The 14,960-nt window shown below is 38.2% G+C and overlaps 1 protein-coding gene across 1 annotated transcript in view; it reads right to left on the minus strand.

Moving 5' to 3' along the window:
• zgc:172282 (leucine-rich repeat and fibronectin type III domain-containing protein 1-like protein) overlaps positions 1–14,960 on the minus strand; it is a 128,799-nt gene that overhangs the window by 107,049 nt on the left and 6,790 nt on the right. Inside the window, exon 6 of the mRNA XM_037677462.1 lies at positions 13,676–14,056. Within this exon, the coding sequence (XP_037533390.1) occupies positions 13,676–14,056 (381 nt within the window). The remainder of the gene's footprint in view (positions 1–13,675; positions 14,057–14,960) is intronic.

A 14,960-nucleotide genomic window follows, 5' to 3' on the forward strand; every position in this document is an offset into this window, starting at 1 on the left:
GTGTGTGTGTGTGTGTGTGTGTGTGTGTGTGTGTGTGTGTGTGTGTGGGTGTGTGTGTGTGAGAGTGTGTGTGAGAGTGTGGTGGGTACTCATTTGTCTTTAGGTCTTTAGTCTCATTTGTGAACATCCAGTGAATCATCCCATTGAATGACAATGACCTACAGCACACTAACAACTCACTGCTGCCAGTGGGTGTGAAGAATTAATTCATTTATAAATGTATTTGTGTTAGCACTGGGCGGTTGTATAAATGTGGTTATACTGTGTGTTATTAATAGCCTGATGTGTCAAAAACTGCATCTATATAAATTTTGCATAAAAAAAAAAGTCATGAAGTAATAAAGATGATGAGGTTAGATACCTAGAAAGTATTGTTCATGAAGAAACTGGTGGCTTTGTCGGTAGAAAATGATCTTGCTCATAAATTTTAGTGCAAAATATTTGTCTTTTGCTTTTTTTTATGATAGAGAGCTGCTATCTAGGGTGCCCAGAAGAGCAGATGGTGGGTGTTAAGGGCCTTGGTCAAGGGCCCAGAGTGGGGCAAATGAGAGTGGTGGCGGTGTGGGTGCTCCACCTATCCTATCCACATTTTGATGTTGTCGGTACCGGGAGTTGAACTGGCGATCTTCTGATCACAAGCCCACCTTCTCTAGCCTCTTCTCCTCCACACCAGTTTTGGTTTCTTAATCCAACCAAATAAAAAATGTAGGACATAACTGTTCAAATGACATTTTGAACTCAATCTACTGCTCAGTCTACTACATTCAGCACAATCTACCACTCCCTCTGGGGTTCATCCTGAGCAAACATGGTCTTTCATATAATTGTTTTTGTTACGACCCCTGGCCTCTAGAGTCTGTGTCGTCTCTCTTTTTGTTCATGCAGAATCAGGTGTGGGAGCACACACAGCTGATTGGCTGCCAGGAGGCTGTAGAGCAGCAACACCATTGGACCAGCAGGAGATTGCCACACCAATCAGATGATGATGAAGTTCACCTGCACCTTACCCTGCATCTGAGACGTGCACTGTTTGTACCAACGGTTTTGAGTGGGTGGTTCAGTGTGAAGGTTTAGCATGAGGGAAGAGGCTGTCTTTAACTTTTTATCTGGCATTCCTGCATTGCCAGCTGCTAGTTTAGCATTACGTCAGTGCCAACAGGTGGTTTGGGTAGGTGGGGGTGGGGGGTTCGGTAGGGTCCGGTAGACTGGTCACTCGGTTCTATTGACAGGGCGGGGCGCCCCGCTTGTATAATGGTAGGGGAAACACATATATAGATACAAGAGGGACTACTGTATTTATGTGAGGAGCAGACTGCTTTGAATTTAACTCCATCACAGAACTCTCATCTTGAGCAAGCATGAAGGCGACAGTGGGAAGGAAATACTCCCTCATGACGAAGACACCTCTAGTAGAATCAGGCTCAGGACAAGTGGCCATCTGCTTCGACCAGCTGGGTTTGGTAAGAACAGATACACAATGGCAGATCAAGAATCACGTTAAGATAGAAATAATATCAAATGAAAAGTATTCAATTTTAACAAAAAAATTAAAGAAATAAGGTCAATTTGTCCTCTAGTATTCTAAGCTTAAGGCAGCATAAAAAGCTAACCCTAATTATATGATTTATGTCAAAAGGAAAGTTTTAAGCACAGTCTTAAACCTGGACAATGTGTCAGCTTTACATATAAACTGGAATTTGTTTTCACAAGAGAGGAGCCTGATAACTGAAATATATTCCTCCCATTCTGCTTTTGGAAACTCTAGGGACTGTGAGTAATCCTGCAGTCTGACAGGCAAAGTGCTCTGTTAGGAAAATATTTAACAATGCAATCTCAAATATAAGATGGAGCTAGGTTGTTGAGAGCTTTGTAGGTTAGAAGTAAGATTGTGAATTCAATTCAGGCTGTCACTTGAAAAAGCAAAAAAATAAATTAAAAAATGTATGTATATATATATATGTATGTTATCTCTATTCTTAACACAGTGTAACTCTTACCCCTTTGAATAATGTGCAGCTAAAACGTTGTTTTCTTAATTTCCCTATTCAGAAAAAAAAAAAAACCACTCAGCTCAAAAACTACAAACACTCACTATTCAAATTACTCAATGATGGGGGAATATCGGCATTCTGCTTGTTTACTATTGCTTGTGCTTTCTTGAGCATTATATGGTAGTCACTGAAAAGATCATTAGTATTTTATGCTACTTGCACATAAAAAACAAACAAACATGCATTTGAGTATAACATTGTTTGATCCTATATTGTTAAATGCTTTAATTATTCTTTTATGACATGCATTGTTGACCTCTTGGCCAAGTCACTGTTGGAAAAAGATTTTGATTTAAGTTGATTTTTATCTGCATAAAGAAAGGTGATGATGAAACAATGGAGAGAGCAGAAAAGGAACAGCACAATAGAAAAACCAATGGCTGTACACACAAATAAATGTGTGACATAAATCATTTACACTGACCCCATTTTGTCACTGCCTAGTGAAGGAAATGTTACTTGGATGCAAATATTTAAATTATCCCAAATAACCACACAGACACAAATAAAAACAACCACACACTGAAAAACCTCATCCCAACCACTCAACATAACAGTCACTCACAGGTAATCCAGACACAAGTAGTCCCGATTTAGCAACATGTCAGAGAAGTCTAAAGTTTAGGAATAGATTTTGAAGTGATAACAAAAAGATTACAGTGTATAGGAACATGAGAATAAATCGTACATAAAGGGCAGTATTTGGAATTCATTTTCAAAGGTTAATGTCTGTTGCATGCACATTTGAGTCAGTCCCTTGTGTATTTTGTTGTAACAAACAGCAAATATGCAACCGTGATCCCTAATAGCAATGCAACATACTTTGCAAAGGTTTTTGAATTGGAGCAACGTCTGCACTATTTATCTACATAGATATCTTTTCTCACACGTCTGTCAGAACACATCATTGTTATTTCACATCTGGCTACACTACTGCATTGCCCTCTTGCAGTCCAGGAGCAGTAAATGTAAGTTTATACTGTAATTTAAACCTTCCAACAAGATGTTCTGATTGGCAGTTCTCTAAACTGTCAAGTCAGATTCCTCTCACATTGCGGCATGCTGAGGAAGAGCATGTCTATTAAGTGGTCAGGTCAGCATTTTGATGCTGACCTTGAGTAGCTGCCCATTTCAGAATCATAGTAATTTTCCAAGAACTCAGGAGCCATGTGCTGCTTCCACATTAAATATTCACCAAAAGGATTTATTTAAACCTTCTGCAAGATGGGAAAACAGATGTTCCTGGTGCTTAAAGCTAACAAAATCAATATCGGCGGTAATTACAATATGAAGTATTTCCTACTTTGTTCACAGGAATAAGTCATGTCCAAAACTGAAGACGGTCTATAGCCAGAGTGGCATACATGAGACAGATAGTTCATTTAAACTGGCTCCCATTTACAAACCTGCTTAGAAATAGATTTTTCCTGTCATTATCCGGACAAAAGTTAATTATTGTGTTGTTTTAAGTTAAAAAGCTTGTTTTCTTTAGATACCACATTTTTAGGTTGATAAAACAAACATTGTGTTTTAAAGAGAAAAAAAAAACTGACCTTTCAAATTAAGTAAATATTTAATTAATTAAGTCCATCCTGCCTGTGCCTATCAAACTTTTCAACTCTTCCACCATTCTACACATAGGACAATAAAATTAATCCTGCACTGCAATAAACATTTTATTGTTTCTGTCCGCGCCTGACCTGTTTTGAACCTTAATTGCTGGTATTTTTATATTCTCTGTTATTTTTTATGTCTTGTGTGATTCCTCGTGTATGTTCCTTTGTACTGAAACTGTGGCACAACAATTTCCTGCACGATCAATTAAGTTCTATTTTATCTTATCTCTTAAACACATTGGTAAATTCATCATCTCATTTATTTTATTTTATTTATTTATTATTATTTTTTTTTACTGACGTAGAGAATAGTAACCAACATAATAAAAATTACCTAATGCAAAAGTTCATGGATCTAAAAATTAGTTTGCTCTGGTATACTGTTTTTGAGTTTAATTTGTTAAGGTCAGCTAAAACATGGTAAACAAGAGTCCGGCTCTGACTAGCTCTTACAGATTTCCTCCTATTCCTACAAGCTCACTTTGCTAAAACGTCGTCCTACTACAGTCGAGGAAACTGCAACTTACATTTTTTAGAATCCCACATATAAAAGCCAAACTGTCCCTTAAAAGATAACAAAAGGAATACACATTTATTTTAATTAATTTCGTTATCTATGTACTTTCAGTTTTGTTTTCACTGAGGAAAATGTTGTTGTATTTTGTCTAAAGAACAGATAAATTGTGAGTTTATGCATCTTAAAGTCCAACAGTAGGTGGGTAACAAAGCAGTATTATGTTAGAGAAGGGACATAAAGGAACATATTTCAGACCTAAACAATTTCAGACCTAAACACTGGGTTTCATGACATTAATTGTTTCTAAGTGCAAACACTGGAGCAACACTCTTTTATAAAAGTTACCCTTATAACAGTGATTTGAAGAAGTCAAGTGATGTTGAAACTGCCTCAGAGAGCCCTGTTTATGGTCTGGACCCCCAGATAATCTCCAGATAATTGAAAGTCTTTCTGAAGTGGCAGTTGTTCTAATTTAGGATGCCAGCTTCATTTTTTTTTTTAAGATGGCCACCAAGGGCAATAAATAGTAAATTAAAAAGATTCTGTGATGTAGATGCACTTGATGGACCAATATAACCATGAACAGTAGCAGCTGTCTTTGAAATTATGATTTAATCATGATTCTAATAGGGCAATATGCAAACCAAATCAGTCCCATTGCTATCACTTATGAAGAGTGAATGCACTTAAAGCAACAGTTCAAATCATTTGAAATGGGCTACTGTACGAAGAGGATGAAAAAATTATATTTTGCATGTTGTAGTTAACCTAAATTCAGGCAAAAATAACTTTCAGTAAATTTGCTGCATTAACAGGCTAACAGCTAGTTCGGTTTTGGTCAAGACCAAAATGGATCAAATCAAAACAGCATTCTTGGAGTGGTGGCACAGAGGTTAGAGAAGATGGGCCTGTGATCGGAACGTCGCAGGTTCAACTCCCCAGACTGACAACATCAAAATGTGGGCGGAAAATGTGAAACGCCCACACCTGCCTCCACCCTCATTTGCACCACTCTGGGCCCTCGTGCAAGGCCCCTAACCCCCACCATATGCTCCCAAATTAAAAATGAGTTATTGTGACTCAATGAGACTATCTGTATAAATAAAGGTGTGTTTTTTTTTTTTTCAAGTGTTGCTTTATGGATACATTTAGTATTTATTGTAAATATTAGTGTGGGTTGTATCACAATTATTTATATAAAGTAAATGCTATGCAATCCCTTTCAATTCTATTTTATTCTATTATAATATATTATATGTAAACAACTGAAATCTTAAAACATATTCATAAAGTACAAACAAATATTATTATATAACATTTACCTCATTTTGACTTTCATATTGCTTGGATTTATGCAAATACTATTCTTGTTATTTGAAAGAAAAAAACAAACAGCAGCAGTGGCATTGGCAGCACAATGGTTCAGTGGTTTGCACTGTTGCCTCACAGCAAGAGGGTCCTAGGTTCAATCCCCGGTTGGACTTGGGGTATTTCTGTGTGGAGTTTACATGTTCTTCTTGTGCTTGCGTGGGTTTTCTCCGGGTGCTCCAGTTTCTCCCCACAGACCAAAACATGCATGTTAGGCTGCTTTAAGGTCCAGGCCTCCCTTGCAAAAGAGATCTGTGATCTCAGTGGGATTTGTCTGGTTAAATAAAGGCTAATAATAAATGTTTCTACCAGCAACGTGATACAAAACTAATGAAAACTTAAGTTATTATAAAAGATTCACTTAAATTGCCATTTTTTTTAATAATAAGTTGTTTTAAGGTAGTGGTAAATCCCTTCTATCCAGACACTAATGACTAGCCATGAGTTTGTTAATCCAGTCAGAAGAGTCTATTTCTTCACAACCTGGTTGTTCAAAGAGCTTTCTACAACATGTAAGATACTAATAGTTCATAAGCCTTCCACAGAACATTGCTTCAATGCCTACCACTCCTTTAAATATTTTCCCCACCTAACTACAAATGTTTGTGTCTATAAACATACAAATGTAAAACATGAGAAGTTTTATACATTTTGCTTGACTAAAATGAAACTGAAACTACAAACACGCAGCTAAATAATTACACCAACCTCAAACGGTTTCTCTTTGCAGCATTAGCCTTGTTTTCCACATCCATTTCCTGTCAACCCTGTGTACCTTCATCTCTGTTCTCCGCCCCCACCTCTCTTCTCTTCATCGCGCCTCAGCCCTCTTAATGGATATTCAGCAAAGAAAGATAGAAAAGGAGAACTGCACACATTTACACACGCACACACACATCGGGCAGTTTCATTTATCTATTTTCTCAGAACTGATCTAGTGCTATGTTAAGATCCTCTAATGGATGTTAATACCATGTGACCAGATCTGTGTTGAAAACCTTGTGATTCAGCCATGATGCTATGTGATAAACAAATGAAAATAAAAATAAATTGGAGCTAGATAGAGTGAAAAAAAAAATCACAAAATCTTTAAGAAAGATATTCTATCTTTTTCTTCTTCTTTCAGCTTTTCCCTCTTCAGGGGTCTCCACAGCGAGTCATCCTCCTCCATCTCTCTCTGTCCTCTGCGTCCTCTGTCCTCACTCCAACTACCTCCATGTCCTCTCTAACTGCATCCATATATCTCCTCTTTGTCTTTCTCCTGGCAGCTGCATTTCTAACATCATTCTACCAATATACCCACTGTCCCTCCTCTGGACATGTCCAAACCATCTCAGTCTGGTCTCTCTAACTTTATCTCCCAGTTGTTCAACCTGTGCTGTACCTTTGATGATCTCATTCCTAATCTTATCCATCCTTGTCACTCGTAAGGAGAACCTCAACATGCTGCTGTATCTCGGTGGTCAGTGGTTGTGTCAGGAAGGGAATCTGGCGTAAAACAATTTGAAAGTCTTTATGTGAGTTTGCTCACTTTGGTGACCCCTGAGAAAGGAAGCAGCTGAAAGAAACGGAAAAAAAAAGTTGCTTGACTTTATTTACAACGTGAGTTTATGCATGACAATGCCACTTTTACAGAGAAGCCTGTAATACGTTTCTGCACTAATTTTGTGCTAATCACACACAAATGGTAAGACTTTCCTAAGCATGCCAGAGTTACAAAATTAGATTGCCTTTCTTTTTTTTATTTACAAAATCATAGTGACAAATATAGACAGAAAGCCACTTACTGCCAGAGGAACTTTAATCTCGGTGGTAACTAATTGCGTGTTTGATGCAACATTCTCATTAACAGCAGTGACTTTACTCAGATGAGTCCACAGTTTTTCCAGTGATTCTTCTATGTTTTTTGGGTTTTTTTTCCTACTAGTTTGCTAACTCGCAGACTTAGCAGTGGTCTCCCAGAGGACATGTAGGATCTGGGTTGATGGAGAACTTGCATTCATGAGTCCTGATTCAGTGTGAGGATTTGGATGATTAACCCAGGTGAGCCAGTAACCAGTCACCTCTAGAGACAGCACGGAGATGCAGGCAGCTCTCTGCAGCTGTGCTGACTGAGAGGGAGTGTGTATGAACACGTCTGCACCTGTCTGTTGGAAATGGCGGTTGTCGCTTCGTGACAAATTTAGAATATAGGGTTTCTTATTGGGGGCAGCACGGTGGCACAACTGGTAGAGCTGCTGCCTCTCAGCGAGCAGGTCCTTGGTTCAAACCCCGGTCCAGGGGCCTTTCTGGGTGGAGTTTGCATGTTCTCTCCGTGCATGCGTGGGTTTTATCCGGGTACTCCAGTTTCCTCCCACAGACCAAAAACATGCATGTTAGATTGATTGGTAATTCTAAATTGTCCCTAGGTGTGAGTGAGAGAGTGAATGGTTGTTTGTCTTGTTTGTCTCTATGTGTCCCTGTGATGGACTTGCGACCCGTCCAGGGTGTACCCCGCCCCTCGCACAGTTATTGCTGGACATGGGCACCGGCGACCCCCGTGACCCAAAATGGAATAAGCAGGTAAAGATAATGGATGGATGGATGGATGGTTTCTTCTTGGTTAACAACAGAAATACCAGATATTTTTCTCCAGTTCTAAGTATAATGTAGTATTTAGTATGTGCTACATGTTGTCATCATTGCATGTTCCCATACAATGACTAAATTAGTTCTCTGCATTTAAACCATTGCACCTGAGATACACCCAGTTGGAGCAGTGGACAGCTATTGAGCACCCAGGGAGCAATTAGGGACTGGGTGTCTTTCTCAGAAACACCACAACATGTGGGAATGACTGGGAGTTGAACAACAACTTTCTAGTCCTGGGTCAGTTGCTCTACCTCTATCCCATCTTGGCCCCCAATTCCACCATTATAAACTGAAAAAATATTTTTTTTGCTATCCATGCCAGCGCTGTGTAGTTTCTGATGTTGCCTGATGTGTGCTGCAGTGGCATATCTTACCAGGACTTTTCTCCTCATTTATCTTTAAATATAAAATGTCCATGCAAGAACATTTACTTCTCACAACCATGTTAGTGAGATCAGTAGTCTTAAGACTTGAGAAGTATAAACTAACCTTTAGCTGTCACAGCAGGCTATCTAAGTCAGATGCTTACATTCAAAACTCATTATTGTTTTAGAGATGCAAGAAATGTCAATAAATAATGTGACTCAAAACCTCCTCTGTCATAGCTGCAGGGCTAGAAAATGTAGCAGTAAAATATGAACGCTTACTAAAATCAAAACAAAACAACTATTGGGTCTAAATGTGAAACAATTAAAAAATGTATGTTGGCAGTCATAACAATAAAATAAGCTTCATTTCAACTATTATGTTTCTGTATGACTTGATTTTTATTATTTGCTCACAAAGTGAAATTCTGAGAACAGTCACTCTTCTCAAAATATTTTGTAAGTGATACAATTTATAATTTTAGTAGTCAAGTGTCAGCTCCACCTATAAGCATGGACTTCAAAACACTGGACTAATAGATATAATGAAAACAAAACGTAATGTGTAAATATATTTAATATCAGTATTATGAAGACAAAATTAGTGATTTTTATTTTTTTTTGCTTTCAAGTGTTCAAATTTCAGAATAGTGTGCTGTTCCTTGTCCTGTTTAGTTTGCTGTATAGTAACCAGGATGTTGTGAATGAGCAGCTGAGTGAATAAATGACTATTTCAAACACAGTCTAACTTCCTGTATAGTGACTTCTTCTGAGCTGCATTGTTAACACTAACTTGCACATGCAGAGATCTACTTTGTGCTAAGTTGTTTTTAATAATGTGCTCTTTATAACAGTACTACAGCTAACTATGCCTTTTTAGCTTCACTGCTAGTAAAAATAATATGTGCTGCTTTTTGTTTGAAGTTATTGTTGAGTCAGATTGGAATATCCTTTAGACATCACAAGTAGGGGGTGTGTTCCTAGCATCCCTGACTTCCTGTACCCGACTTCCTGTAGCACTTTATGCTTTGGTTGCATGGTGGATCAGACCATCAAACACTAATGTGCATTCATGTCCCTTTCTGTCTTTTTTTTTTATTTTTTTTTTATCAACTTTGCAATTGGCACAGCCCCATATATTTAGTTTTTTCCATGGTCATAGACTTTCATTTTAGCTCATTTTCAATAAAGTCCTTGAAGTCTTCTGTGGTTTAACTGTAATTAAAGTACAGACCTTAATGTTAAAAAAGTCACATTATGAGTATAGCGGCAACAAGTGTACAGTAGTCCCTCGTTTATTGTGGGGGATCCGTACCCTGAAGCCCTGCGATAGGTGAAAAATCACAAAGTAGGAATAGTAGTACAAGTAGTAAGTAGTAGTTTATTTTAGTATATATAAAGGTGTTTTAAACTGTTCCCACACTCTTGCAATATTTTAAACAATGTTTCTAAACTCTAAACGCTCTAAAAGAGCACAACATGTCATGAACTCAGCTCTCTGTCATGGCTGCACTTTTCTCTCTCGGCCACGCCCACTTCTCCACTGCAGAAGGAGATTGACAGAGGAGGAAGGAGGCGGGAGGAGGAGCTGCAGGAGGAAGTTTCTTCTGCAGTGTGGGCTGCAAGCTGTACAGCATGTGCTAAATAATTTAAAATAACTTATTTTGAATAAAAATTCCATATTGATCGTGCGGCTCATCCATCAATAAGCCAGCTGTGTGTCATATACAATCTTTTTTTGAAAAACCGCGATAGAGCGAGTCTGCGAAAAACAAATCACAAAGTAGCGAGGGACTAGTGTAGTTTATTACTCCATCCACATGCAGCCACTTCAGCACAGATACATCAGCAGAATACTCCCACCACCAGCAAACAGGAACAACTTGTAAAAAAAAACAGAGTTGAAAACAATTATAGTGTGATTTCTTCTTTTCCACAGAGAGCAGTATAAAGTTTATCTTGCCTTCATGGTTGAAGGTGTGCATTCTGCTACACGCAGCTCCTCACCAAACGTCTCACTGTTCTCTTTTTTTCAAAAAATTCACAATTTCACACAAATGGGCCCATGTACAGTCTCACATTTACTCAGTAACAAGACTACTGTACACAAGCACGGCCTCAAACAACATCCAGCCTTGGAAAACCAGATGCAGATGGACAGATGCTGTGCAGGTAAACGTTTGCAGTGTTGGCAACTGCCTCTTTAAGTTTGCTAATATTTCTGAAAACAAAACAAAACTGGAATATCTTGCTAAGAAGAAAACTCACAACCCCATAGCATAGATTACGTTCACACTGCAGGTCTTAACCCTCAGTTCCAATTTCTTGCACTAAGTGGACTTTTTTGTTAGTGTTGTTGTTTTTTTTATTTCACATTGTCATTTAATGTGAGCTCCATCTGACCCCAATGCGAACCTTTAAGGAAACGTGATGTCACATGCAACATGTCGTTTTTTTTAATAAACTTTTTTTTTAATTTCCTGATGCATGCTCAATAATCCAGGTAGAAAATAGCAGCTGGTTTTGGTTGTCAGCAGCAAACTGGTTGATCCACCCAGAGACGGTGCTATTTAAGAGACTGAGCTGAATACAGCACCTCAGACTGAGGAAGTCTCTTGGATGAGAGACGAAACGTTTCTACATTTTTTTGCTTTGTTTTGTTTTTTGTTATATTTGAATGTCCAGAGGACCAGATTTAAGTTTTTTGGATTTTTTTTTTTTATTGATTTTTGATTTTAACTTTAAGATACAGAACAAAAAAAACAAAGAACAAAACAAACCTCCCACACCATATCAGTCAAAAATACACAAACAAATTAAACAGGCATTGACGTGATCTCCGCACACAACACAAAAGGCCGCCAAGTGTCCCACAATCTTTTAACAGAACGCTTCAGGGTATATCTTTTTTTTTTCAAATGGATATGATACATTGCCTCTCTTATCCAATGTACATATGCTGTGGGGTGTAGGTCCTTCCAATTGCACAAAATTAGCCTCCTGGCCAGAAGAGAGCCAGAGGCAATCACATCCTTCTTGCATTTTGATCCTAGAACATCTTGCAAAGCGATCTGAAGCTCTCGACCTTGGCCTCTCTAAGTGGCCTCAAACAACTGCTAAGTTCATGGCAAAAACCAATGCAGACATGTTCCTGTTTTTATTATTTTATATCGCTTAATAATGTAGTTGTTTTTGTTTCTTTTTTTATATATCATCTTCTTCAATTTATTTTTCAGTTCATATGATTTATTTTGAAGATTGCCTACTGTTGTTGTCATTCTTTGTTAAAAACAGGTCTCTCTTGTAAATGAGTCCTCGAGGCTCAATGAGACTAACCTGTATAAATAAAGGTTGAACGAATTTGCTGAAGGATGTATCCACAGGGACCACCCCGAACAGTGAGACGAGTGGTGATGGATGTGTAGTTTTGCCACATATTCCAGAGAAGGTGTCAAAAATCCAAAAAGTTTGCAGTTTGGGACAGGTCCAGAATGTATGCAGCAGTGTAGCTGGAGTTTGTTTGCACCAAAGCATGTCGTGTTTAAGGAAGTGACTACTGATGATACATATTTGAGCATGTGCGTATCTATTCTGAAGTGGTTGTGCAATCACAACCGATTAAATTAATATCTGACACACTTGTTTGGTCCAGAGTTTATATTTATTCTTGCCGTTTCTTCCAGCGCAGAGTTGTAATTTTGGAATAGGATAAATGCATTAAAGGTAGAAACAAACTCAAGTATTGATCCCACCACGTTAGTATCTGAAACTAACGTTAGTATCACGTGCTGCTGTAGATTTTCAGTCATCCAGGCCATGGGAAATTCAAAGAACAAATATGACGCAAGTGAACTTAGGTTCTGTAGCTAAAGACATGCAACGTTCCAAGATTTAAACTGCAAAAGATTGGTGATAAGATTATTAACACTAGAATCAATCTGCACACCCCTGCTAGTTGACATAAAAGTCAGATGAAGTGCGACATGACTGTTCAGACTGCAGTCACTTTGAAAAATATTGGATGTGTATCAGATTTAGCACCACATATAAAAAAAGATGTGGGTCAGATTAAATACAATTGGATTTATCACGTTCAGATTATCATGAAAAAATTGATATGGGTCACATTTGGGCAAAACAAAAATAGATCTGAGTCATTTTTGCCTGCATTGTGATTTGTCACAATTTAAAAAAAAAAGAAGTTTTTTTTTGGTTTTGTGTATATTAACGAATGGGAAAGTCGTTTTTTTTTATTTTTATGCAGCTGTAAAAATGTAACTCTCAGTCCTTTGCATTATAACTTTAGAGTGTGAACAAGTACATAAACCTCAACCGACTTAAGAGATACTTTCAAAATTGCCTGTCTCTTCCGGCAATCTGTATTTGTCCTTACATGTTGTCGTGACAACTTCTGAAATTGCAAAAATTCTCCAGCAGTGAAAATCAAAGGTTTTCATAGAGATATTTGGGCATTGAAGCTGACAATGCTTTAACATTATCTTTTGTACAAAACAGAATTTTTTTAGATCCTCGAAGAAAACTGAAGTTTACGAGTTGTCTGCAAGTAGTTAGCCATGCTTTTTGTCTGCAACTGCTGCAAGGTATGACTTAGTTCTAATATTTATCTGAAGAAGTAAGCTAGACTTAAAGTTTTGGAGCGGTGCCTTTATTTATTCATTTATTTACTTTCTTTGCATCTGAGGTAGACTTCAAGGAATCAGGTCTCAACTCATCCATCATAGCAGAGCAAATTGTCATTCATAAAATCCTACAATAAAAGACACAATTATCATGCACACGCACAAATCAGCTCTCCAATAAAGCAAAGTCTCAAACGTTCAACAGACTCCTCTCGTTTGGACCTGGTTTTCTTGTATTCAGCAAATCCAACAATGCACCTGCCCCATTACAAATGTATTCACCATTTCAGCTAATTTAACTTTTGCAACTTGGAGAGCTAATCTCCAACTTGTATCAACTGTCCTTGTCCTCGCAGCCACAGCTAGTGTCTCCCAGATAACTTATAGACAGCTGCACACACATTCTGACCTGAGCAAACAAACCCAAATATGCAAATGTCTTGTAAAAACTAAAATAACAGCATGAAGTGAGTAAAGATCGACAGACCTGTAAACCAGCGTGTCATCCCCAGAGCTGTTGTACTGCACCTGGAACATTCTGACTCCAGATGTAGGCGTTTGATTGTTCCACCTAATGAGGGCAGAGTTTCCAGTCAGTTCCACCAATGAGACCCTCCTGTCTGCCCCTCTCGTCTCATTGTTAGGCAGCGCAACCTTGGAGGAGGTTAGGATGTCAGAGGGTGCGGGCTCAGAAGAAGGATCCCGGCTGCGGCTTGTGCTGTTCGCAAGATGAGGCACTGCTGTGACGACTAACTCCACCCTTCCTGTGGATTCACCTGCCGTATTTGAGGCGATGCAGGTGAAGTTTCCTGAATCCTTCACGTATGTGATGTTGATCTCCAGGCTCCCATTGGGGAAAACTAGAGTTCTAGAACAAAAGGACATTTAGATATCATGAAGAGGGATACTGTAAGATCATATTTGATCACTGTTTTATTTTGTCTAGTTATTTTTCTTTTCAACAAAAGCCACTTCAACATATGCAAGGTACAAGCAAAACAAAAATATCATGTTTAAAATGTGGAAATCAAGTCCTGGAAGTGACGTTGTGAAATCACACAAGACATTGTGTGATTCGTAGCAGTTTCAAATTTGGTTTCCAGTGAAAAATATCAACATTTCATCCAAACATGAGTGAGGAAATAATCTGCTTGATATTTGCTCTAACAAGAAGATTGACAAGAATAATTGATTTTTTTTCTCTCGCTTCCATAAGCCCTATTTTTTTTTTTGTTGTTGTTGTCATTATGTAATTACTTCCATTAGTAGTTCTTGATTTTCAGTTTCCCCTTTGCCATGTCCTACTTATTGTGTCCAGTTTAGGCGGTACAGCAGTCCCTCGCTACTTCGCAGTTCATTTCTCGCTGACTCGCTCTATTGTGGTTTTTCAAAATAAGACATGACAAAAAATTGACTAAGCTACACGATCGGCATGGGCATTTTATTTAAGATAATTATTTTAAATTATTTAGCACCTCCTGCACCTTTGTGCAGCCCTTATTGCAGGATAAACTTCCTGCTGCAGCTGATCAGCTGTCCTCCGTGCAGAGAGGATAAGTGGGCGTGGCCAAAAGTGCTTGCAGGTGGCAAAAAGCAGAGGAGGAAGGGAGCTGTAATCATGACATTCTGTGCTCTTTTAGAGCATTTAGAGTTCAGAAACATTGTTTAGAATATTGCAAGAGTGTAGGAAATGTTTAAAATGCCTTTATCCATGTACTAAAATAAACTACTATTCCTACTTTGCGTTTTTTCACTTATCACGGGGCTTCAGG

This window comes from Nematolebias whitei, chromosome 6 (genome assembly GCF_014905685.2).
Source record: "Nematolebias whitei isolate Nwh7 chromosome 6, NemWhi1, whole genome shotgun sequence".
NCBI lineage: Eukaryota > Metazoa > Chordata > Actinopteri > Cyprinodontiformes > Rivulidae > Nematolebias > Nematolebias whitei.